Source organism: Ochotona curzoniae, unplaced genomic scaffold (genome assembly GCF_017591425.1).
Source record: "Ochotona curzoniae isolate NIBS_2020 unplaced genomic scaffold, NIBS_Ocur_1.0 scaffold_4506, whole genome shotgun sequence".
In the NCBI taxonomy this organism is placed as follows: Eukaryota; Metazoa; Chordata; class Mammalia; order Lagomorpha; family Ochotonidae; genus Ochotona; species Ochotona curzoniae.
The window spans coordinates 3948746-3972994 of record NW_024467119.1 but is presented as its reverse complement, the minus strand read 5'-3'; the positions used below and the strand labels follow the sequence as shown (position 1 = coordinate 3972994).

The 24249-nt window shown below is 47.2% G+C and overlaps 1 protein-coding gene across 4 annotated transcripts in view; it reads right to left on the bottom strand.

The window, feature by feature from the left end:
* Nucleotides 1-24249, bottom strand: part of AGPAT5 (1-acylglycerol-3-phosphate O-acyltransferase 5) — a 58458-nt gene that overhangs the window by 5989 nt on the left and 28220 nt on the right. For all 4 annotated transcript variants that reach the window (XR_005882399.1, XM_040967441.1, XM_040967442.1 and 1 more), the window contains exons 4-6: nt 23843-23932; nt 15314-15404; nt 8983-9141 (exon numbers count right to left, since the gene is read on the bottom strand). Coding sequence is in view for 3 of the 4 variants with exons in the window: in XM_040967441.1 (XP_040823375.1) it covers nt 8983-9141; nt 15314-15404; nt 23843-23932 (340 nt within the window). In the remaining variant the exon portion in view is untranslated. The remainder of the gene's footprint in view (nt 1-8982; nt 9142-15313; nt 15405-23842; nt 23933-24249) is intronic.

Sequence of the window (24249 nt, the reverse complement as noted above, 5' to 3'; positions counted from 1 at the left end):
TAGGAAGCCCCGCCGGCTGGCACAGGCACACACAGAGGCTGCACTGCAGTGTGGCAAGAGGGCTCAGATGTGGGCAAGTGCTTTTGCCCGTTTTCCCCCTAAAACTGTCCTGTTTATAGCACATTTCCATACACAGGATTTCAACCGCAATTCACATTTGCACATAGACAAGCACTATGGTCTCCTGGGATGGACGGAGCAGCTGAGGGCCAGACGGGACAAAGTGCAATGCCACTCAAGGTCAAATGACACTTGGGAAATTTCAATTCCGAAGACAGGAAATAACTGACACATATTTTTCTAAATATTTAACAAAGCTGGTACTATGTTCACAAAACCTCTCAGACAGCACTTCAAATTGTTAGTAAAAAATATTCTATTAGGGAAAAGGACTCTAAATAAGGTACAGTTTTGTTCCATCTATAATTTATCTTTTTTTTAAAGATTCATTCATTTTACTTGGAAGAATTACAGATAGAGGAAGAGACAGAAGCTCTTGCACCTGCCAGCTCACTCCCTAAGCCACCACGGCCAGCCCCGGGCAGATCCAAAGCCACGACTTTCTTCTGGGTCTCCCAGGTAAGCGCAGGGCGGAAGGACCTGAACAGGCCTCTGCTACTTTTCTAGCTCAGAAGCAGGAAGCTGGATTGAAATGAGCTGCAGAAATGTCTTTACTGCCATGCAAAGCTGAGCAAGACGGTTAAAGTAACAGAAAATAAAGGTCAGGTATGCCTGCTTGTGTGAGAAACCTCTTTCAGCATAAACAGTTTATATGAATATAATCATATAAATTAGATTACATACTGATGATTTATACATTAAATTAATATGCATGGATTTTGAAATACTTTTGCACTCCAATAAATAGAACTTTTTTTTACTTGAATGGCAGAGTTCCAAATCAAGTGGTTCATGCCACACAAGGCCACAACAGCCAGGACTGAAGCTAGGAGCCAGGAGCTTTCTGTCTCTTACATGAGTGCAGAGGCCCAAGCCCTTCAGCCACCTTCCCGCTGCTTTCCCAAGTGCGTTGGCAGGGAGCTAGCCGGGAACAAATCAGTACCCATATGGGATACTGGCGGCTTGACCCACTGCAGCACACAACCAGCCCCATGACCTCATCCTTTAAACTAACCATTAAGACAATGATTTCCCATATCTCACATTACAGGCTTAGAGGCATGAGGGATCTTCTTTCTCTCCGTTTCTCTCTCACCCTTCCCTATCTGCCCAACCAGTTATTATTTTTCTTCTTTTTTTATTACTATTTTATGATCTGGTGCCAAGGCTCTGGGATTCCCCCTCCTCCTCCAGGTCCCCTTGCTGCACTGATTTCCCCTATATTATTACAACAGAACAGTCCTCCACAAACAGTCATCAGTCCATCACTCTGCTGTTTAAGTGTATCCTGACACTGTAGGCATGGACAATGACAGACAGCCCAGCATCCTGCTGTCAAGACAGGGATTCTGGGCCCAGTGCAATAGCGTAGTGGTTAAGGTCCTTGTCTTGCACTCCAGGGATCCCACAGGGGCACTGATTCTAATCTCGGCGTTCCCCACTTCCCATCCAGCCTCCTGCCTGTGGCCTGGGAAAGCAGTTGAGGACGGCCCAAAGCCTTGGGACCCTGCACCCGTGTGGCAGACCTGGAAGAAGCTCCTGGCTCCTGGCTTCGGATTGGCTTAGCTCCAGTCGTTGCGGCCACTTGGGGAGTGAACCATCAGATGGAAGATCTTCCTCTCTGTCTATCTGATTTTCCATCTTTGATTGGCGAATGGAGATGCATACTGCATTGTTATCTTTACATCCTATGACCGTCTCTATTACACAGTTACTATACAGCTCCTCAAATGAAAAGCCATGAAACAAAATCAACAACAGGAAAAAAGCGGAAAATTTACAATAACATGAAGTTAAATAACATGTTACTGAATGACCAATGTGTCACTGCAGAAATGAAAAAGGAAATCAAAAACCTTAATGAAGAAAATGATGGGGCCCGGTGCGATGGTGCAGTGGTTAAGGTCCTCGCCTTGCACGCCCGGGATCCCATATGGGTGCTGGTTCTAATCCCGGCAGCTCCACTTCCCATCCAGCTCCTTTGTGAAAGCAGTCAAGGATGGTCCAAAGCCTTGGGACCCTGAACCCGCATGGGAGACCCGGAAAAGGTTCCTGGTTCCCGGCTTTGGATCAGTGCAGCACCTGCCATTGTGCTCACTTGGGGAGTGAATCATTGGACAGAAGATCTTCCTCTCTATCTCTCCTCCTCTCTGTATATCTGACTTTGTAATAAAAAATAAATAAATCTAAAAAAAAAAAAGAAAAAAAGCAAAAACAAACAGGAAGCGAGAAATGACAAAAATCACAGCAAAAATAAATGGAATTAAAAATAAAAACTAAAAACGGCAACAAGAAAGAGCCATTTTTTAAGGAAATGAGCAAAACAACCTTTTAGCTAGACTAACAAAGAAAAACAAGAGAGAAAAACCAAGTAAAATTAGAGATAAAAAAGAAAACATCCTAAGAAACTAGTGAGATGATTTCTCCTTGGTCAACAGATCCTTGGGTCATTATGTGGTGTCCTTCTTCATCTTTTTAAATATGTTTCCCATCAAAGTCTATATTATCCAATATAGGAATGGCTACCCCAGCACACAGTCCCACTAGGCTGGAGCATCTCTCTCCATCCTTTCACTTCCAGTTTCCACGTCTTTGTTGGTGAGACGTACCTTCTGTAGGCAACCGTTAAATGGGTCTTGTTTTTTAAATCCAGTCTACTAATCTATGGCATTTGATTGACGAGTTTAAGTAATTTACATTCAGGGTTAATATGGATAGGAAGTAATTTGGTCCTGTCACTTTAGCAATCATTTCTTCATTGTTTGATTTAGTCTTTTGTTGTTTCATTGGGATGTTCTCCACATTTGCCTTTTGTTTTTGTAGGTGCTATTCTTTTTCTTTCAAACATCTTTTAAGTATCATTTGCAGGGCAGGTCTGGTGCTTTTCTTTACTGTGGAAGATTTTCTTTCAGACAAAGGAAAGCTTTGCCAGGTAAGTAATTCTGGGCTGACAATTTTCTTCCTTTTAGAATATGAACTATGTTACTCCATTCTCTTCTGGCCTGTAGAGTTTCCTCAGAGAGGTCAACAGTGAGCCTGACTGAGGTGCCTCTATATTTTAATAGACTTTTTCACATGTATATTTAAGGATCTTTTCCCTGTGTTGAACTAGAGAGCTTGATTATCACGTTATGGCAAAGATTGCTTTTGGTCGACCCTAACTGGGAGTACTGTGCATCTCCTGTATTTTGTTTCCCAATTCTTTCTCCAGATTAGACAAGTTTTCCTTTATTCTTTCATTGGATATATTTTTAAACCCAGCTTCTCTTTCTGTGCCTTCTGGAATTCCTATAACTCTTATATTTGGCCTTTTAATAGTGTCTTTCAATTCTTGAATACTTTTCTTAGTTTGACTCAGTTCCTCTTCCAGATCTTTGGTTCCCACCCCCACGCTGCCATTGTGGAAGGAAATGTTTTCCAATTTTGAAGTCCTTTCTCCCGCCTCGCTCATCGCTCATCTTATTATTGAGGCTTTCCACTGAATTGTTCCATTTGTTTCATTGTGTCCTTCATTGCTAATAATTTGGCTTGATTTTGTTTCAGTGTTGCCATTTCCTGTGTGGCATATTGCTTAAATTCCTTGAAATTTTCTATGTGCTTCTCCTTGTTATTAAGAAGCTTCATAACAAGTTCTTAAAATTCTGTATCTGTCATTTCCTCATGTCTTCCTCAGTTATGTCTGGGGTCGACAAAGCTTTTTAGTCCTTTACAGAGGAGGCATCAGTAGCATTCATTGTGCCTCTGTCTCTTCTTTTGCCTTGATCACTGCTATCCTGGTTAGCACATTTCCACCTTAGGGCATTTTTAACATGTGTTGCCCACTGGTCTACAGTTCGATTTTACTGACTGCATTCAGTGCCTGGTTCTTCGCTTGCGATCACTTTGGCCACTCGCTCCAGCAAGTTCCGGTCCTGGGCTCTTGTACTAGGCTTCCACCATGGTCTCTGGAGCCCCAGCTGCTGGCTCACCACCCCCACCCTGTGATCCTGTGCTGTAGCCACACCACTGCCTGCACAGCCTTTCTCCCTCTCCTGGTTTTAACAGTGACTGGGATTAGGGAGACATCAGCCATCCTACATCACTGGGCTGTCAGCAGCACTGGTTTTGCTGGAACCTGCTGACTATTAGGTCTGAGGTCCACCTGGACGTATTTTGGATGGAACCTGTAGGATTCCAAGTTGGTATCCTTCCCTGTAAGACGAGTGCAATGCCTTGAGAAGTGAACTCTCTCCTGGCTCAGCGCCTCTGCAGCTTGCTGTTGTTTGTTCAGCCCCACAGCTGATCCCGGCGTGGCACTGGTGAGGCACCCGGCGTGGCACTGGTGAGGGTGAGACTGCTGTCCATTAGGCCTAGGGGCCACCAGGACCTATTTTGAGTGGAACCTATAGGATCCTAAATTTGTACGGTATTCCCTACGGGACCAGTGCAATGCGCTGAGCTGGACAGGGCTTCTCCTCCAGCTTAGCGCATGTGCAGCTCACAGTTGTTCCTTTTTCCCTCAGTACACAAAATGCACCCTATGTGGCTGGTGGGGGTCTGAGCCACGAAATCTACCCTGCTCCTGCACGTCTCTGCTTGGGCTCTGCACTCTGACACTGGCTGAATTAAACACAAGGCAGGATGGGCAGTTCTACGCCTGGGCTCAGCTCCTGAGCTCCCAGCGAACTCCCCATCCTGCCTGGCCACTTGTAGAGTTCTGACTGCTGATCGCCACTGGGTATCTGGCCACTGCACACCCTCACTGTCTCTGCTGCTTCCCCATGTCACGGGTCTTCAGCTGTAGCTGATGCTGGAACATCCTCTCCTACTTCCCAGGATCACTGCCTCTCTGCTTCACGCTGGCTAATGATTCCCCATCTGATTGGCGCCCCCTCATTCACTAATTATTAAAATGGCATATTTTCTTTTCTTTTTACAATCATCAGCTTAACATTCCAACATGTAAAGATATCAAGACGCAGCAAGTAAAAGATAAAAGAAAATGCAAATCTGTTACTCAAGAGTATAGGCCAAAAAAAAAACCCCATCCAATTCTAGAATGTTAATTTTATATTTAAATGTGACATTGTTTCATATGCTGGGTATTAGCTGCCACAGATCAGAGATATAGACTATATTTGTCTTTTGGGAACTGGCTTACTTCACAAAGTATAATGGTTTCCAACTTGTGCATCCATTTACTTGCAAAAGACAAGCTTTTGTTCATTTTCCACGGCGGAGTAAGTACTCCAGGGTATCTGCACCATGCTAATTTCCATACAATTCCAATTTTAGTGTATGCACTGTCGAAGCGAGCACACGTTTTCTGAAGTGGTTTGTAGTCGAAAAAAATTACAAGTAACTCAAAGGAAAACAAAAAACTTTATAAACTCATTTGCTTAAATACGACGCCAATTAACAACTGGATATTGTCCTTTAATCTTTTTACAATGTCTACATGTTGAAGGGTGCATCTTTCATATATTTCTACAAAAAAAAAAATCCTTATTTTTGAATTCTATTTTATAGGAGCATTTTGAAGTAGTCTTGTTTTTTGAAATATGAAAAACTAGGATCATATACAATGCTAGCAAAATATTAAATGTTGTCCTTAAGCACAAGATTTATGAAGATACACCACTGATTTTACAAACACAATTTTAACAGGCAGGCATTCCACCGCTCAGAGTGCCAGCTTGCATCCTGCTGTTGCCTCCTGGCCCTGACCTTACCCAGCCCCGGATGCTGAGGCCCTATGACAAATAAAGCTGGGGACGGAAGATCTCCATCTCTCCCTTCCTTAGTCACTTTGCCTTAAATAAACCAACTTTAAAAAAAAAAAGATTTACTGATTTTTGTTGGAAAGGCAGATTTACAGAGAGGAGAGACAGAGAGAAATATTTTCCATCCACTGGCTCACTCCCCAGGTAGCCACAACAACCAGAGCTGAGCCAATCTGAAACCAGACTCCAGGAGCTGCTTGCTGGTCTCCCAGGTGGCTGCAGGTTTCCCAGGCTTTGCGCCATTCTCTACTGTTTTCCTGGCCAGAAGCAGAGAGCTGGATGGGAAGTAGAGCAACCCGGACACAAACCAGCACCCATATGGGTTCCTGACATGTGGAAGGCAAGGATTTAGCCACTAGACCACTGGGCCCAAAAAAATCTTTTTTTTTTTTTTTAAGTTTATGACAGCAACCACACTGACACGGTTTTGTGTCCCAGCTGCTCTACTTCCAATCCCGCTCCCCGCTAATGCCTGGGGAAGACAGTGCAGGATGGTCTAAGTGTTCAGGCCCTGCCACCAACATGAGATTCCTGAATGAAGCTCCTGGCTTCGGGCTGGCCCAGCCCTCACCACTGTGGCCACTTGGGAGAGTGAATTCAAAAATGGAAGGCCTTGGGCCCAGCGCGGTGGCGCAAGTGGTTAAAGGTCCTCGCCTTGCATGCCCGGGATCCCATATGGGCGCCGGTTCTAATCCCGGCAGCCCCGCTTCCCTTCCAGCTCCCTGCCTGTGGCCTGGGAAAGCAGCCGAGGACGGCCCAAGGCTTTGGGAACCTGCACCCGCGTGGGAGACCCGGAAGAGGCTCCTGGCTTCGGATCGGCATAGTATCGACCCGTTGCGCTCACTTGGGGAGTGAATCAATGGACGGAAGATCTTCCTCTCTGTCTCTCCTCTCTGTGTATATCCGCCTTTCCAATAAAAAAATAATAAAAATAAATCTTTTAAAAAAAAATGGAAGGCCTTGCCTTCTAATTTTCAAATAAATTCTTTTAAATGTAATCTTAGCCATTAAGCCTGCTATGAAATATTGGGATCCCTTTAATCGATAAAGTATCACCCTGTAATAGCTCTGGTTTGCATTCGTCTCACCATGAATGAGACTGAACTTCTCCTGTAAATTGTGTCTTCTAATCCTTTATTCATTTTTCTTTTGAGTTAACTAACCACTTTCTTTTCAACCTGTAGAAGCACTTTAAGGAAAGCAAACCCTTGTCTGTAATTCAAGTCGCAAACATTTTCCCAGTTTGTCTTCAGTCTCGATTCTACTCTGGTATATTTTTCCTTGAGGAAATATTTTTCTCTTTAATTGGCCAGAATGAGATTTCATTTCCTATATCATTCAAATGTTACAGTTAAGAAGCTGAAGCTTTTCAAAAAGAGATGAGTTACAATGGACACAGCTGGGAGGCTCCAAAGCCCTGGAGAACATGGAGAACAACGGGAGAGGGGCTGGATGTGGAACGCAGGCACAGACCTCCAACACACTGATGCTCTCTGAAGGCACTGAGCACCTCGGTGGGGCGGATGGCCGCGGTGCGGTGACCACAGCGTGTCCTGGCACCATGGGAGCGAGCTGGGAGCTGGGAAGCCTTCCCCGAGGACCACCTGACGGACACGGGACTGAGACAAGGGCAACCAAAGGGAAGGGATTTGTCTGCAAAGAGGGCTAGTGCCCAGCAAGCCTTCCACTTACAGAAGCTGCCCAGAGGCGCTGGACTTGGAGGTGGTCACCACGGCGAGGCTCTGGGCACGGTGGCCAGCCCAGGGGAGCTGAGCACTGTGTGACAGAAAGATTAATGGAAAACGACACTCACACTGCACTTTGGAAAATCCCTTGGCAGCTGAAGAGCAGATGGAGCACTGGGCTGTTTCACAGTGCACACTATTATATCCAGACAAGCCTTGCAATAAAACCCTTGCAATCCTTGCTAACATAAAATGTTTATTTCTGAAAATGTTGCACTGTAGGTAAGAATATCATTCTATGCAATTTCCAAGCTACACCAAGCTCAGGGACGCTTTGGGAACAGGTCTATACTCCTGGCGGTTCACGCTGCTGAACCTCCAAGAGATGCTTCTGATGCAAGCACACTGGTGAGCTGGTCGGCTCAGGTCCAAACAGCTGCCGGGAGAAAGATAAAACCCACTGTTCTCCCCATCTCAGCTGAAGCGAACAGTCTGGAAACAGCCATGTTCCACGTCCTTGTCTGCCTACCCCCAGATTTAAATTTATCTAAAAGCCAACAGTGTCTTTGATTAAAATACACCACATCATTCTGCTTATTTGAAATTTTCTCGGGGTCGGCTTGGTGGCCTCACCAATAAAGCCGCCTTCTGCAGTTTTGCCATCACATACGGGTAGCAACCGTGTGTCAGCTGCTCCACATCTGCTCCATCCCTACTCACGGCCTGGAAAAGCAACAGCAGAACACACACTTCTGGGCCCTGCCGCCCACATGGGAGGCCCGGATGAAGCTCCTGGCTCCTGGCCTTGTCCTGGCCCAGCCCCAGCCTTTGTGGCCAACTGGGAGTGAACCAACCGATGGAAGCTATCGCTCATTCTTTCTGACTTTGAAAATAAACAAATGAATATTTCCCTTGTTATTTCTGACAAACACTGACCACAGCTCAAACGTCTTTAAAGCACAGTAGATGTCTGAAAAAAGAAAGTCACATGCTCTCCTTGTCAACTCACACTAATCTCGTACATAGCTTAAGTGTATTTAAAGATTAGCACCGACCTTTAACACACACCTCGGTTTGGTTCTCCCCTGTCTAACTCCTTCTTTTCTGTAGTTTGTGGAGCATCTGTGAGTGTGTGAGTGTGTGTGTGTGTGTGTGTGTGTGTAAATCCTGGGCAGGTTAAAGACTTCCAAAAGACTCACACAGCAGCCAAGAAATATCTAACTTAGCAGAACCAGTTATATTTCAACTGTTACAGATTAAGCACATCATGAAAAACAAATGAAGCCAATGTAAAGAAAAGCCAAGCAGACATTCCTAAAGCCCACTTCCTGCACGTGCCACGTCTTAGTCCACATGTGGTGTCGGGGTGCCAGTGTCAGAGCACACAGCTGCCAGTGCACAGAAAGGTGACTCACCGGTCATGGAGGGCGATTCTTTCCGCTGCCCTTTATCAGTCTTGCCCTCATAAACCACTGTAACATCATAAATTGCATCTAAGTAATTCTTCAGAGAATCAAACGCGACATGAGTTGCCTTTATTCTTGGTGTTAGCACATGCTTTAACACTGGGAGACCTAGAAAAGAAGTTGGTCAGTGTGGCCATAAATCAACAATGTATTTGACTTCTGACCTGGTTAAATTTCTAGAAATAGACCTACCGCCCTAATTTCACAGGGCTTGGAGTGCAAAAAGCACTCTCCCTTGCCTTATCCTTCTTACACCACGTTTTAACTGAACATCTCCACATACAAGACACTGTGGAAAGCTGTCAGAAAACCAGCCATCAGGAACTGTACAACCCGTGGGGAGCCCTTCCAGGCGGCAAAGCCTCCCAGCTCCTCTCTCACCTTCCCGGGTACCAGACATTCCCCAGTGCTGTGCAGTGTTAGCGTTCATCCCTTCTCTGTTAACTGGGTTTGGCACCTTCAATTCATCTGCTAGATCCACACACACTCCTGCGCACCCGAGACCTCAGGCACTTGTTGCTATTCACTCAGGTCAACTTTCTCTTTTTAGCTTCTACATGATAGAAAACATGTAGTATTTGTTTGCATTTGACTTATCCACACAATGCCTTCCAGTCCCATCTACTCTGCGGCCAAGTAATGTCTTCTATGTAAACACATCGTATTCTTTATTCATCTACCGATGGGCATCCAAGCCAAGGCCACCTTAGCAACTGTAAACGGCAGTAATAAACACACATGGACAGGTATCTTTCTGGTGTGCCGAGTTCAACGTCTTTGGAATACAAGCGTGGGAAAGGTGGATACTATAGATCTATTTTTAGTTTTTGAAGAACTTCCGTCATATTCTCTCTAGTACCTGGGCTAATTTGCATTTCCACCAACAGTAGATGCACTTTCTTTTCTCCATATTCTCACCAGCATCTGTTATTTTGGCTCTTTTTTACAATTCTAACTGGGATGAATATCACCTCACTATTATAATAAGAATGTTGAGAATTCTTTCATTACTCCACTGGCTGGTGTATTTTCTCTTCAGAACTGTCTGTTCACACCATTTACTCAGTTTCAATAGGATTATTTGTTTTTTGTTGATAAGTTTTTGAATTCCTTAGATATCCCGGATATTCAGTCTTCTGTTGGGCAGTTTGTAAACAACCTCCCATTGTGTAGGCTACTCCTCACGCTGCTGTTTCCTTTGCCACAGAAAAACTTTTTAGCTTGTTGTTACTCCTTTGTCAAATTTCACTTCAGTTGCCTGTGTTTTTGAGGTCTTATTTGAAAAGTCACCACCTCTATCAAGTATTTCTATGCATTTTCCCAGTGGTTTTATAATTTCAGGTCTTACATTTCAATCTTTGGTCCACTCAGAGTGGGTGGTTGGACAGGGAGAGGTGCAGATGGACAGGACACATTTTGTTTCTCTTCTCACCAGCTGACAGGCATTTGGTCTGCCTGAGCATGCTTCGGAAGCTAAGAAGCACACTGCCATGAACATTGGCATACCCTACATGAGTAGTACAAATGAACAAATTTTTGCACGAACTTATTATTTCAATCCTTAAATGGATCTTAAAATACTTGTAAAAGCTTCCTAAACTGAGACAACATTGTAACAGTATGGAAAGCTCATTGTACATTCTCTAGTTCTCTTGGTGGCAGCAATTTCTGCCTCTCTCGCCCTCCTGGTCCCTTCCACCTCCCTCTGACTTGATTACAGGATCTGCTGATTTTGACAGAAAACAGTAGCTCTCTAGACATGACATGAAAACGAGAAAACACAAACCTGATTTGGATTTTTGCTGCCCTTCTCCAGGGAAAAGCAGCAATATGGGGAAGAATAGCTATAATATGGTGGGGCTGTCCTATAAAAGAATTTTTTAAATGCTGGATGGTGTGGGAAAGAAAAAGATTCCCACAACCACATATCAGACTTAAGTCCCCAGGGCAGGTCCAGTTTAATTTATTCATAAAGTTCTAACATAAATCTCAACAGTATAGAAGCTGAAAAACATCTGTCAATTCAGTTAACATTTCTTTCTTTACCATTATAGCTCATACATTATTAATAAGTCCAAAGTGTGATGTTCAACATGAACAAGTAATTACAGAATTTAAGTTAATGAGGAAGTAAATACAAATATATTTCTGCAAAGAAAGGAGAAAGGAGAACAGAGGAGAGGAGGCAAAAGGAGGAGGGTAGGAAGGAGTAAGGAAAGTAGGGAAGCGAGTGAGTTACAATGAGGGTTTGGAAAAGTCAACTTCGTGACATTTATCTAAGAACTGGCCATTAGGGATGTGCAGGTGGCCTAGTATTTAATATGCCAGTTAGGATAATGGTCTCCTATGAAAGTGCCTGGGTTGAGTTTCAGTTCCACGTCTGTTTCCAGCATCCCACTGATGTTCCCTGAGAGGTAGATGACAGCACAGTTGAGTCTCGTGACCAAGCCGTGGGCCTGGATGAGTTCCAGTTCCCAGATCCAGCATTAGCCCAGCCCAGGCTGCCCTGGGGCATTTGGGGAGAGGATGGATTTCAGAGGATGCAATCACTCCCATCTCTCAAATAAATAAAAATTAAACAGAAAAGCCATTATAGGGCAGCAAATCAAGCCACTGTGTGGGGCACACACATCTCACATGGGAGTGTGGGATCAAGGTTCGGCTTCATGACAATGCACATGTTGGGACACAGAAGACACTGGCTTCAGTTCTTGGGCCACTGACACACATCTGCAGATGCAAACTGGCCCCTGGCTTCAGCCTGGCCTGCCCCAGTTGTTTGGGCATTTGGGGAAGTGAACCAGCAGACAGAGAAATCTCTCTTTCTCTCCAGGACTTTCAAATAAAAATAAAAATACACTTTAAAAACAGCCATTAATAACGTGGAAACAAAACAAGTTCTAACAATCTTCCACGTGAGGAATCCACTGAGAGCAGCTCAGATTACTGTCAACATGTTTTTCTGCATTTAATTCTCTATATTAAATCCATATTCTGCATGTTTTATTTTCCAGCTCTAGAAAAAGAACAGCTAGGCGTTTTGCAGTAGCAGGCTTGAAGGGAGCCTGGGGGATCACACCGGTGGGCTGGAGGGGAACCTGGTGGATGACACCAGCCAGCTCGAGGGGACCTGGGGGAGCACGTCAGCGGAGTTGTGCAAGGAAGTGGGGGCTCATGTCCAGGCAGGCGGAGTAAGCCTGGGGATTTCCCAAGTCCCTGGTCACAGGCAGGGTAGAGGAAAGGGAGAGGAGAGCTCAAGGTTAGCATGCTGGCCTGCTGTACCAGTAAACCGGGCTTGGGAAAGTTTGAACAGACCTGGATCTTGTATGTGCACAGGCGTAAGGTTCCAGGTCAGCAGATGTCCCATGAGCTTGGGACTCAAGTAGACAGGCAGAGCTCCAGGCCAGCATACCTGCCCACGGGAAGACTAGACTTAGGAAGGCTGGGCTGGGGGACCTATGCGCTCCCTGGCGTGGGGAATGTGGATTGGTCAGGAAACGGGGAAAGGAAATAGTTGGGAGGGAAGACCACTGAGGAATGCCGCAGGTGAGCAATGACGTTTCAGGAACTTCCAATGACAAGGCAACTGTACTTGCAGATAAGCAAGGGAGCTGAGACCAAGCAGAGTGGAGGGGGAAGCTGGAAGATCTTTATGGATCAGACTGACACACCAACCAACCGCGGAGACCTGAGCTGGAAGAGCTAGCGTGGATCACTGCCAACTATAATTCACTGATGCACACCATAGCGAGGGCTTGGAATCTACACCGCAGAGTTGGATCACAGCATCCAATGAGAGCTGGAACAGAGGATGGGTAAGTTTGCCTGGACCATGACTTTAAACAGCACACAAAAGAACCAAGTCTGGGGGCAGATTCTGTAGAGGATAATTAGGCCCATACTTGTGGAACTGTGATTTCTGCTGGTTTAAGAGTTGGAGGTGGTGATAGGGTGAACTAGGCTTGACCATGGAACCAAATGATACCCATGGATACTGAGTTTAGGAACAGCCGAATGGCTCTGGCTGCAGTACCCACAGGTGCACCCAAGAATGGTGTACCAGGCGGTCTGGGATATAACATCCACCAGCTCATACAAAGGCCAGGACAGAGGGGCAGGCCTCCACAGGTAAAGGCCTAGCACCTCTGACACTTGTGAGATCTGGGTCTGGGAGTGGAAACCCCGCTGTGGGAAGTGGCTCCTGCATGTGAGCATGTCATCAGGCCTGGGTGTTGGTTGGCCCCAGCAAGGAAGCTCCACCCATCAGCACGTGTGCGGGTTGGTTCTGGAGGGGGGTAGATGGAGCAGGGCTAAGCCAACCTCAGCCCACTAGCATGTACAGCAGCCAGGCTGGAGTGCGACTCATGCCAGGCTAGGCTATCACACCAACTGGTTTACATGAGCCAAGGATGTGAGCAAGCTGGGTAGTGCTGTGCTGCAGCACCCCGCAGTGAGAGCTGGGACTGGGGGCGGGCTATGACAGGACAGGTTACAGCACCCGATGGCAAAGGCCAAGACAGGGCATGAACACTAGTTACTGGACCTGGGGCTGTACTGAGCTACGTCACAGCAAACACTGCCACATGCAAGTTCTGGCACTGGAAACAGGCCTAGCTGAAGAGTTAAGGGGATGCTGGGATGCCTCAAGTGGGTTGTGGTTCCCATTCGTGAGCAGAAGCACTAGAATGGGGGGCAACTATCTGGGCTGGACATGACTGCAGTGTCACTCAGTATGGAAGTGCACTGGGTCTGGGGTGTGCCACATGCTCTAGATTCTAGCCTGCACTGGTACTCATAAGAACCAGGGTGGGTGCAGGACAGGCTGGACAAGGTCTCAGCACCTGATGAACCATGTGAGAGGTAGTCTGGGTATAGATCGGGTGTGGCTGCAGTGTAGCACCCAACAGTGAGAATCAGAACGGGTGTGGGCCAGATGGGCAGGTCCACTGTTCCAGGTAGAACAGGAGGTGTATTAACTCACTCTGGGACAAGGACCCCACAGGTGAGCCTGAGAATTGGAACAGGGACTGGTACAGAGCAGGCCACACAAGGCCATAACTCTTGTTAACTTGCATGTGAACTGGGTTGGGGGAAAGACAGGCTGGGCTGACCAGCTGTATCCACCGGTGCACGCATGAGTCACAATAAGTTCATGTTAGTTGTTTTGCCACAGCATCAACTGCCAAGTGCTGGGACTAGGGGCAAGTCCTGTCAACCTAGACTGCAGAACCAGCTGAAAAGTGCAAGTTCAACTGTGTCCAACAGGGAAACTGTAGGCCCCTCTCTGATGGGCTGCAACTCCCACTGGTGAACATGAGAACCAGGGACTAAGGCAGGCCTGGCTAGACAGGAAGTGACACCTGGAGGCATGAGTGTAGGCTGGATAGTGGGGTCAGCTGGTTGAGCTAGGCTTCAATGCCCATTGATGTATAAGGGAGCTGAATGGGATGTGGGACAGACTAGACCAGTCTGCTGCACATACTGGCAAGCACAGGAACCAGGACTGGGGGTAGGCTTGGTTGGAGTTATATCAGGATAACTGCTGATTGCTCAGAATAGGCTGCAGTTCCCACTGGTGTGTGTGAGGGCTGCGTGTGTGATGGGCAGGGTTGGGCTACGCCATAGCACCCATTAGTGTATGCAAGAGACGGGGCTTGAGACACAACTGACCCAGCAATTGCCAACTACCAATGTGTGCATAGGCTGATGGGGTGACGGACTGAGCAGGAGATGACACCAACAACTACACACTATTCACATTCCTGTGAATGCAGGAAATTTAACATTTATGTCATTTATATGCCGACCAGCAACACTGTCAGTGAGGTCACATACTTGTGACATCTGCCGTGAGCAGGTGTGTGACACATACATCCACATATACAGCAACAACAACAAACTTCAAATATGAGGAAACCAAAGCTTGGTAGCATTAGGCACCTTGCAACTAAACAGCTAATGAAAGTCAGAGTTTAGGTCGCAACTCGTGCCTGCTTGAACTTTAAAATACACCACCCACACCGTGGAAAGGCTGCACCCACATAACTGTGTACTTAGACAGGTTTTAACTGAACCCACGCACTGGGTTTGCACCAAAGAAAGCGCCTGGATTGTTATGTATATAATATGGAAATGAATAACAGAGGACATTCTATTTCCTAAGGAAAACACGTAACACTCCTGAAAGTCACTTGTTACAAAACATAAATGTTTCATCCAGGAAGAAAATCTACAAAGGCGTTACCTTTAAAAACAATCTCTTCAATCAATGATGACTTACCTTGCTGAGCAGCAAATGTTTGACTAGCTAAAAGGACTTCGCTTTGTTCTGGATTATATCTTGTTCCCTCTGGAAATATCACAAGATACATCTGTGGGGCAGAAAGAAAGTTTGTTTTGTTTTGTGCAAGCCCTGTTATCACTGTGGACTTGCCAACAACGCTGTTCACACTGATACTACTGCCTGTGCTGCGACAAATATATATTTATTTCAAGTAGAGCAATCAAAACGTAACAACTCCAATTAAGGCTAATTATGACACAGATCATATTTAAAATGCGGTATTACAATCACTGGCAACCCAATGATTAAGAATCTAAAAACACTTTCAATCGCATGCGGACACACTAATCAGAAATGTGGTCATGAAACACTGACCTGCACAGATTCAACCAGGAACACCGTCCTGTCCCTAAGATGCTAAGACATGACATTCTTACAAGATGCAGACTTCAGAAATCATTTGAGGAAAATGATATAAATGATCAACATTTCTATCATATAAAAGATGCTTGTATTTAAAAAGCTTCAGGCAGTGGTCCCTTTAATGCATTTTGCACGGCGATCCTGTGTTTGCTCTATAAACCAAGACGCTGCAATACTTATAAGTCAAGTTGAGCATCATGCTGAATGTGATCATTAATTTGAGCTTTCATACTTACATATTTGGAAAGTAACAACATACATGTTAAAACAATAAACACTCCTAATTTGAGAATTAACCTTAAAAAAACACACTAATATTTTTCATTGGAGCAGGGAAAGACAAAAAAAAGACAGTCACACTAGCTCTTGTCAAATACAGACAGGAAAAAGGAAGCAACAGGACAGATCCTACATGCCCTGCCACATCTGTGCAGAGCACAGCCACTCCCAGCGGGGCAGGGCACAGCCACTCCCAGCAGGGCAGGGCAGCCACTCCCAGCGGGGCAGGGCACAGCCACTCCCAGCGGGGCCGGGCACAGCCACTCCCAGCGGGGCAGAGGACAGCCACGCCCAGCGGGGCAGGGCACAGCCACTCCCAGCGGGGCAGGGCACAGTTCCCACACGGCAGCCAAGCTGGGCAGGCAGTGCAAGTCAAGTTTGCATTTTGTCTCCCAGGTGCTCTCACAAGTCCAATCTGCTGACAGAAAAGGCAGCCATCTTCTGTCACCCCGGAAACAGGGAAAGACCAAGACCGGAGCAGGCCTCTTCTCCAGGAAGGAAAATTCAAACGAAACCCTGCTCAAGCACAAGGAGCAAAGGCGCTTCAAGGAAGGGCTGGGGCACACGTAACACCAACACATAGATTTGTGTTACTGCACAGAGCCCCCGCCCCTAGCTCTGACCTCCCCGAGTCCCAGCTGGCGCAGGCATCTGGAAGGTGAACCAGTACATGGGAGACCTTGCTTTCTGCCTTTCAACAGGGGGACACAAACAGCTGTGTAAAAAGAAGAGTGCCGTCAGGTCAAACCACAAACCACTTGCAACGCCGGCTCTGGTCCTGGCTACTCCACGACCAGCTCCCTGCTAATATTCCTGGGAAAGCAACAGACAATGGTCTAAATACCTGGGTCCCTGTCACGCAGGGGGCAGAGCCAGGCTGAGCTCTGGGCTCTTAGCTTCAGCCTGGCCCTGCCCAGCCACTGAGGCCATTTAGACACTGAGCCAACAGAAAGCCTTCCAAATAAATAAAATAACCCTACTGAAAAAAAAAGTTATCACAGAGCTGACAAGGTCACAAGACTAAAATCAGGCAAAGCGCAAAGCAGAAGCAGGTAGAGAACACCACTTTGTTTTAAGGAACTTCAAAAGTGAGAACAGAAATGACTCCGGGGACGGAAAGGGGAGCCTGGTGTTGCGGTGCAGTGGGTTAAGCTGCTTTTGCGACACTGGCATCCACTGCTGGATTGCTGGTTGGAGTTCCAGCTGCTTTGCTGCCAATGCAGCTCCCTGTTACTACGCTTGGGAGGACAGGGGTGCCTCGTGTGCGTGGGCCCCCATCACCCATAGGACAGACTTGGATGGAGTTTTGGCTCCGAGCTTTGTCCAAGCCCAAGACCCAAGAGTCACGACCACTTGGGAAGTGAACCAGCAGTTGGAAAGATCTCTGATCTCTTTCCTTGTCTTTCTGCCCCTCCGCCTGCCAAATGAGTAAAATAATTTTTTTAAAAAAGAGAAATCTAAGCTATGGACCTTCTATGGAAAGTTAGAGAAAACTGGAAGTGCAAGAAAACGTTGAGCGACACTGTGGGGGTAAAAGCCAACCGGAAGTGAGCCAGAGGCCGGGTTTCCGCACTGTGGGCGCACAGCCTGAGTCGCATCTAACCTCCAGCTCACACCGGGCGTGGGGGGCCAAACAGAGGAGCCACGAGAGCCACCTCGGCTTGCACATTCTCTGCAGGAAGGGACTTCCACCCCAAATCAGTGGATTACCAGAGAAAACTCCCCAAATACAACAAGCAGCAAGCAAATATAATCAAGCACATGAGCAAGAACTTGCAGAATATAGCACAAACAGTATTTCAGATACTAAAACAATAAAACACGTCCTTTAAATCAAGCTTTCAATTCTTAAAGAAACAAAGAATCTTGGAGCTTTAAAAAAAAAAACAGATTTAACAAAAAAATACTTCACTTCATACAATGGCAACATACAATCACAAAGGGCAAAGACCAAAGGATTAAAACAACGGAAGTTCAAATGGATTTTTGGCACACTGGATTGTTGCTCGGAACAGAAAAGTTTCAGGGAAAAACTGACTAACCCTAAATGACGTTTGTAGCTAAGTTGCACAGTCCCAGTCTTGAATTCTTAGCCCTGACAACGGCGCCGGGGCTACGAAAGAGGTCAACGCTGGATGCTACCACCAGGCTTAGGCCAAGCATAGATGGGAACTTTCGGCACTTTTCTTGCAGAATTTTCAGAAAACTAGAATCATTCCAAGCTTTAAATTTATTAACAAAAAAGAGGAAGCTTTATTTGTAGAGTCATGCAAGTACAGATCTCAATCCAGTAACAACACTGAGAATGAAGTTTTCTCTGAAAGGTTCTAAGATAACCACCCAATTAAAAAATGCTAGGAAAGGGGAAGGAGGAGAGAGAAGCTGCAACACTTGTTTCCTTGAGGCAAATGCTAACAGACACCGATGAAGGAAATGAGCTAAAATGAACAGTTTGTCAAGAAGCCTACACACACAGGAAGAATTCCCAACCAAGGGCTAGGATCTACAGACTCACCAGGACGCACAGGAGAAAATGAAAACATCAAGATCAGGGGAAGACTAGCTAGGCCCTCCCCTCGATCTTTCCTGGGGACAGCCTCAAGCTGCTTCCCATCCTTTGGACACAGATAAAAACCCCAAGAGGCTAGGGGAGGACAACGGACAAAACGCCGGCCAGGGAGGGGATGCCAGGCAGGGTCAGGCGGCTCTGTCCCGAGGGGCTTCTCGTGCTGCAGCACCCAACTCAGCAGAGTTCAGGACCAGCCCAAGAGAGAGGCCAGGAGGCGGGAAGTGGCCAGCACTGTGGGCACACAGGGAGGGACACTGCAGCAATGACCCATCCCAACACACAAGGTCACGAACACTAGTTGCTGTGAGAATTTTAGAGCAAACCACAAGTCCAGTGACACTCCTGCATGACTCCAGCTCAGGGAGCAAGGCCTCACAAAAAGACATTGACCCCCATTGCTGGTATCAGTGCAATCGGGTCATTTATCCTGAACGACACAAAACACTCAATTCACAACAAAATCTTGGAGAACACAGAAAAGACAAATCAGCACCTGAAGGGGCAAAGACCAAAAACATCAGATTCAGATGCAGCACAGACGGGACTGAGCAGGCAAGGCATTTACAATCACTACTGACATGATAAAGTCCCAGTGGAAAGGAGCACTGACAATCTTTAGGCATAAACTCACACCAACGGAAACAGAATTAAAGGAATATGGCTAGGAATGAAAAAAAAAAAAACCACAGAAATAAGCAGTTTTACATTCTTGAGTACTGCAGTACAAAACAGGCCAGGCTGTTCCAGGCTGCAGTACTGACAGGTGCACCCAAGAATGGTGTACCAGGCAGTCTGGGATACAACATCCACCAGCTCATACAAAGGCCAGGACAGAGGGGCAGGCCTCCACAGGTAAAGGCCTAGCACCTCTGACACTTGTGAGATCTGGGTCTGGGAGTGGAAACCCCGCTGTGGGAAGTGGCTCCTGCATGTGAGCATGTCATCAGGCCTGGGTGTTGGTCGGCCCCAGCAAGGAAGCTCCACCCATCAGCACGTGTGCGGGTTGGTTCTGGAGGGGGGTAGATGGAGCAGGGCTAAGCCAACCTCAGCCCACTAGCATGTACAGCAGCCAGGCTGGAGTGCGACTCATGCCAGGCTAGGCTATCACACCAACTGGTTTACATGAGCCAAGGATGTGAGCAAGCTGGGTAGTGCTGTGCTGCAGCACCCCGCAGTGAGAGCTGGGACTGGGGGCGGGCTATGACAGGACAGGTTACAGCACCCGATGGCAAAGGCCAAGACAGGGCATGAACACTAGTTACTGGACCTGGGGCTGTACTGAGCTACGTCACAGCAAACACTGCCACATGCAAGTTCTGGCACTGGAAACAGGCCTAGCTGAAGAGTTAAGGGGATGCTGGGATGCCTCAAGTGGGTTGTGGTTCCCATTCGTGAGCAGAAGCACTAGAATGGGGGGGCAACTATCTGGGCTGGACATGACTGCAGTGTCACTCAGTATGGAAGTGCACTGGGTCTGGGGTGTGCCACATGCTCTAGATTCTAGCCTGCACTGGTACTCATAAGAGCCAGGGTGGGTGCAGGACAGGCTGGACAAGGTCTCAGCACCTGATGAACCATGTGAGAGGTAGTCTGGGTATAGATCGGGTGTGGCTGCAGTGTAGCACCCAACAGTGAGAATCAGAACGGGTGTGGGCCAGGTGGGCAGGTCCACTGTTCCAGGTAGAACAGGAGGTGTATTAACTCACTCTGGGACAAGGACTCACTGTGCATGCAAGATCTGCCACAGGGAGAACTAATAGAGGAGCTTGGGGAACCCCTCTGTCAGGACACAGTCCTTGCTGGGGAATGCAAGAACCAATGCTGACAGTAGTCCAGACCAGGTCAGGTTATAATACTCTCGGTCACACATGGGGCTCAGGTCTGAGGTCAGGAAAGGCTGGACCAGCTTATAACACCCACTGACAGACCTGAGGACAAGGTGCAGGAGAGCCCAGATCAGGCATCAACACCAGCCAGTTCACATTAAGACCGGGACCTGGGGCTGGCTGTACTGGGCTGGGCTGTAGCACCTACCAGCATGAGCTGGAACTAGAGGCAGATCCAGCCGCACCAGGCTATAGTACTCGTCAGCAAATGTCAAGGTGAGGCATACCATGCCAGACTGGGTCGCAGCATCCACCAGCACATCATGGGCTGAACAGAGTTCGGGGGGGCTGCCAAGGACTCTCCTGGTAGGCCAATGTCCCCACAGGTGAGACTGAGAATTGGAACAGGGACTGGTACAGAGCAGGCCACACAAGGCCATAACTCTTGTTAACTTGCATGTGAACTGGGTTGGGGGAAAGACAGGCTGGGCTGACCAGCTGTATCCACCGGTGCACGCATGAGTCACAATAAGTTCATGTTAGTTGTCTTGCCACAGCATCAACTGCCAAGTGCTGGGACTAGGGGCAAGTCCTGTCAACCTAGACTGCAGAACCAGCTGAAAAGTGCAAGTTCAACTGTGTCCAACAGGGAAACTGTAGGCCCCTCTCTGATGGGCTGCAACTCCCACTGGTGAACATGAGAACCAGGGACTGAGGCAGGCCTGGCTAGACAGGTGGTGGCACCTGGAGGCATGAGTGTAGGCTGGATAGTGGGGTCAGCTGGTTGAGCTAGGCTTCAATGCCCATTGATGTATAAGGGAGCTGAATGGGATGTGGGACAGACTAGACCAGTCTGCTGCACATACTGGCAAGCACAGGAACCAGGACTGGGGGTAGGCTTGGTTGGAGTTATATCAGGATAACTGCTGATTGCTCAGAATAGGCTGCAGTTCCCACTGGTGTGTGTGAGGGCTGCGTGTGTGATGGGCAGGGTTGGGCTACGCCATAGCACCCATTAGTGTATGCAAGAGACGGGGCTTGAGACACAACTGACCCAGCAATTGCCAACTACCAATGTGTGCATAGGCTGATGGGGTGACGGACTGAGCAGGAGATGACACCAACAACTACACACTAGTCAGGTCTGGGATCACGTCAGAAAAGGTTTCCTTGGGAATCCCCCCACGGGGAGAACTGTAGGATCTCTGGTCTGAACATGGAGTGCATGAGTCAGACCTGGGCCTCAGTGGCTAAGACGGAACAGTGGATTGAATGCCCTATGCACATGGAGAATATGGCAGTCCATTGGGGCCTACAGAGGACATCTGGTACCACAGCAGGGGAAGGAGGGCAGAACAAATTGGTTCACTACCCAAGCCAAGCACTGACAGCACATGTTTGGGCAAATGGACACTCCAAGGTGGACTAAGGCAGCCAATGAACCCTGGAAGAATTTCCTCACCCTTGGATCAGTGAGACTGACAACATTTCAGAACTCTCAAAACCGCCTGAGCAGAACCCATGGAGCATGCTCCACATCGGGGACCCGGGGTGACAGTGGGGGGCCATTCCCTAACTCAGGAGCAGAGGTGGTTGGGAGGCTGGGTGTGGCTTCTCCCCTTTTCTCCCCACGTCCTCCAGACACAGAAGAACAAAAAGAAAATTTTAGAAACAATGGTCTCACCTACTTTCCCCTAATCCTTGACCATTCCCACTCTAATCAACTATGTAAACATCACCAAAAATAAAATTTATAAGGAAAAAAAGCCGCTTTAGCAGACTCTTGTACAGTCAAAGGGCAATCACTGAATTTGGAAGACACGCCCACAGAAACGGCCGAGTTTAACACAAAGAGCAGAAGAGGGGGATAAGAGAGCAAACGCCCAGCAGAGTGGAGCTGCAGCGAACGGCTCTCTGCATCAGCACTTGGAGAGGTGAAAGAAAACACAAGGTTAGAAACAGCTCCAAGTTAATCACAGAAGACAAACCACAGACCCACTCTGAAGATCAATGGGAATTTTTTAAAAAAAGACACTCAACATAGAATTATCAAACAGATGTAAACAGGCCTCAGTGTGGTAGCCTAGCAGTCTCCCCCTGTACACACTAGGACCCCATATGGATGTTGGTTCTAATCCTGGTGGCCCCGCTTCCCATTCAGCTCCCTGCTTGTGGCCTGGAAAAGCAGTGGAGGAAGGTCCAAAGCCTTGGGAACCTGCACCTGCGTGGGAGACCTGAAGGAAGTTCCTGGCTCCTGGCATTAGATCAGTGCAGCTCCAGGCATTGTGGCCACTTGGGAAGTGAATCAATGGACGGAAGATCTTCCTCTGTGTCTCCACCTCTCTATATTTCTGACTTTGCAATAAAAATAAATCTTTAAAACAAAACACAGACAACAAATAACAAACAAAAAAACAAAGGAACCCAGAGAGAAAACGCCCCACAACACACAGGGCAGGGCTACTGACAACTGCATTTTCTGGGGACACAACGCCAAGGGGAGGAGACTGGACAGACCACAGACTCAGGGCTACACTTCTGCTTTCAGATTCACAGCACCACCCAGGACCTACTCCGCCGCACATCCCGTGGTGGACAGCTGGTGAAGCAAGGGGACGGATGCAATAACATGCACATTCATGTTTTTGGATTTTGAATTGTTCAACAAGTGATTACACACATACCAGCTACCTTTCAACAATGATGCCCATTTCTGCCACAATTCACCACACTGTCACAGACTGAAGAGATCCTGTCCGTGTGTCTGTCTGCCCTAAGAGAAGGGCTTCCCAATGTAACACTGTGAGAACCAATGTTTGCTCTTCTTCCAGTATGAGTTCTGGCTGCCACCGAGCTGCCCGGGGAAAGGGAAGGCAGGAGGAAGGCAAAGACAAGCAGGGAAAGCAAAGGACAGGTGAACTTGAGCTAAGGATCTGAGTGCTTGGCCTGTCCTCCACGAGAGAAGCCAAGCTGCTCTGGTCCGGGCTCTCCTAGGGAGTCCTGGGAGAGCTGTCCGGCAGCAACAGCTCTCCATGCATGACACTGAGACTCCTTTTCAGGGCTGGGGTGGGCGGAACAAGGCCAATATTCACAGTGAATGATTCTCCTTTGTTTTCTCAGATATACCCACGCAAGAAATCCACATTTATACAAAGAGAAAAGCTGTTTCTTTGAAAACTAAATCTGATACTGAAGACCCAGCTAACCCGAAGCAGCTGAAGTGCAGGGTTACAAGTGCAGGTCGACACAAGTGTTCTCTTCGTCCTTTGGAGAGTCAGTGTTGATAGCACTGGGAAGGGACCAAGCAGCCTCTCCTGCATCGACACACCTCTCTTCCGGGCGCACTGCTGCCCTCAAACACCACCCAGCCATGGAGGAAGGACTGTGCAATCAGACTCAACAAGGAACAGCAAGAGTGCAAGGTCTTACTGGAGTTCCTGCAGCCACGTGGCTCTGCAGCTTGCTTCTCATCTCTTTCTCGTTGAATTTGGCACTTCGCTTTACATAGATTCCTCCATGCTGGCACACACAAAAAGCAGGGAGAAAAAGCATTTACTTTCAAAATAACCAATGGTGATAGTAATTCAAAACACAACTTTATTCCAAAAGAGTAAGAGTAAACTCCATTTCAGAACTTAAATTACATTTAACACATTCAAACATTAGTATCTAACCCACAAATTGTTTCAAATGATTAAAACAGCATGTCACAGTAATTAAAAGAAATATGAAATTTAGCTTCTTAAAAATCTTTACTTAATTCCATTTATTTCAATAGAGAGAGAAAGAGATCTGCTGGTTCATTCCCCATAGGCTTTCAATAGCCAGGACCAGCC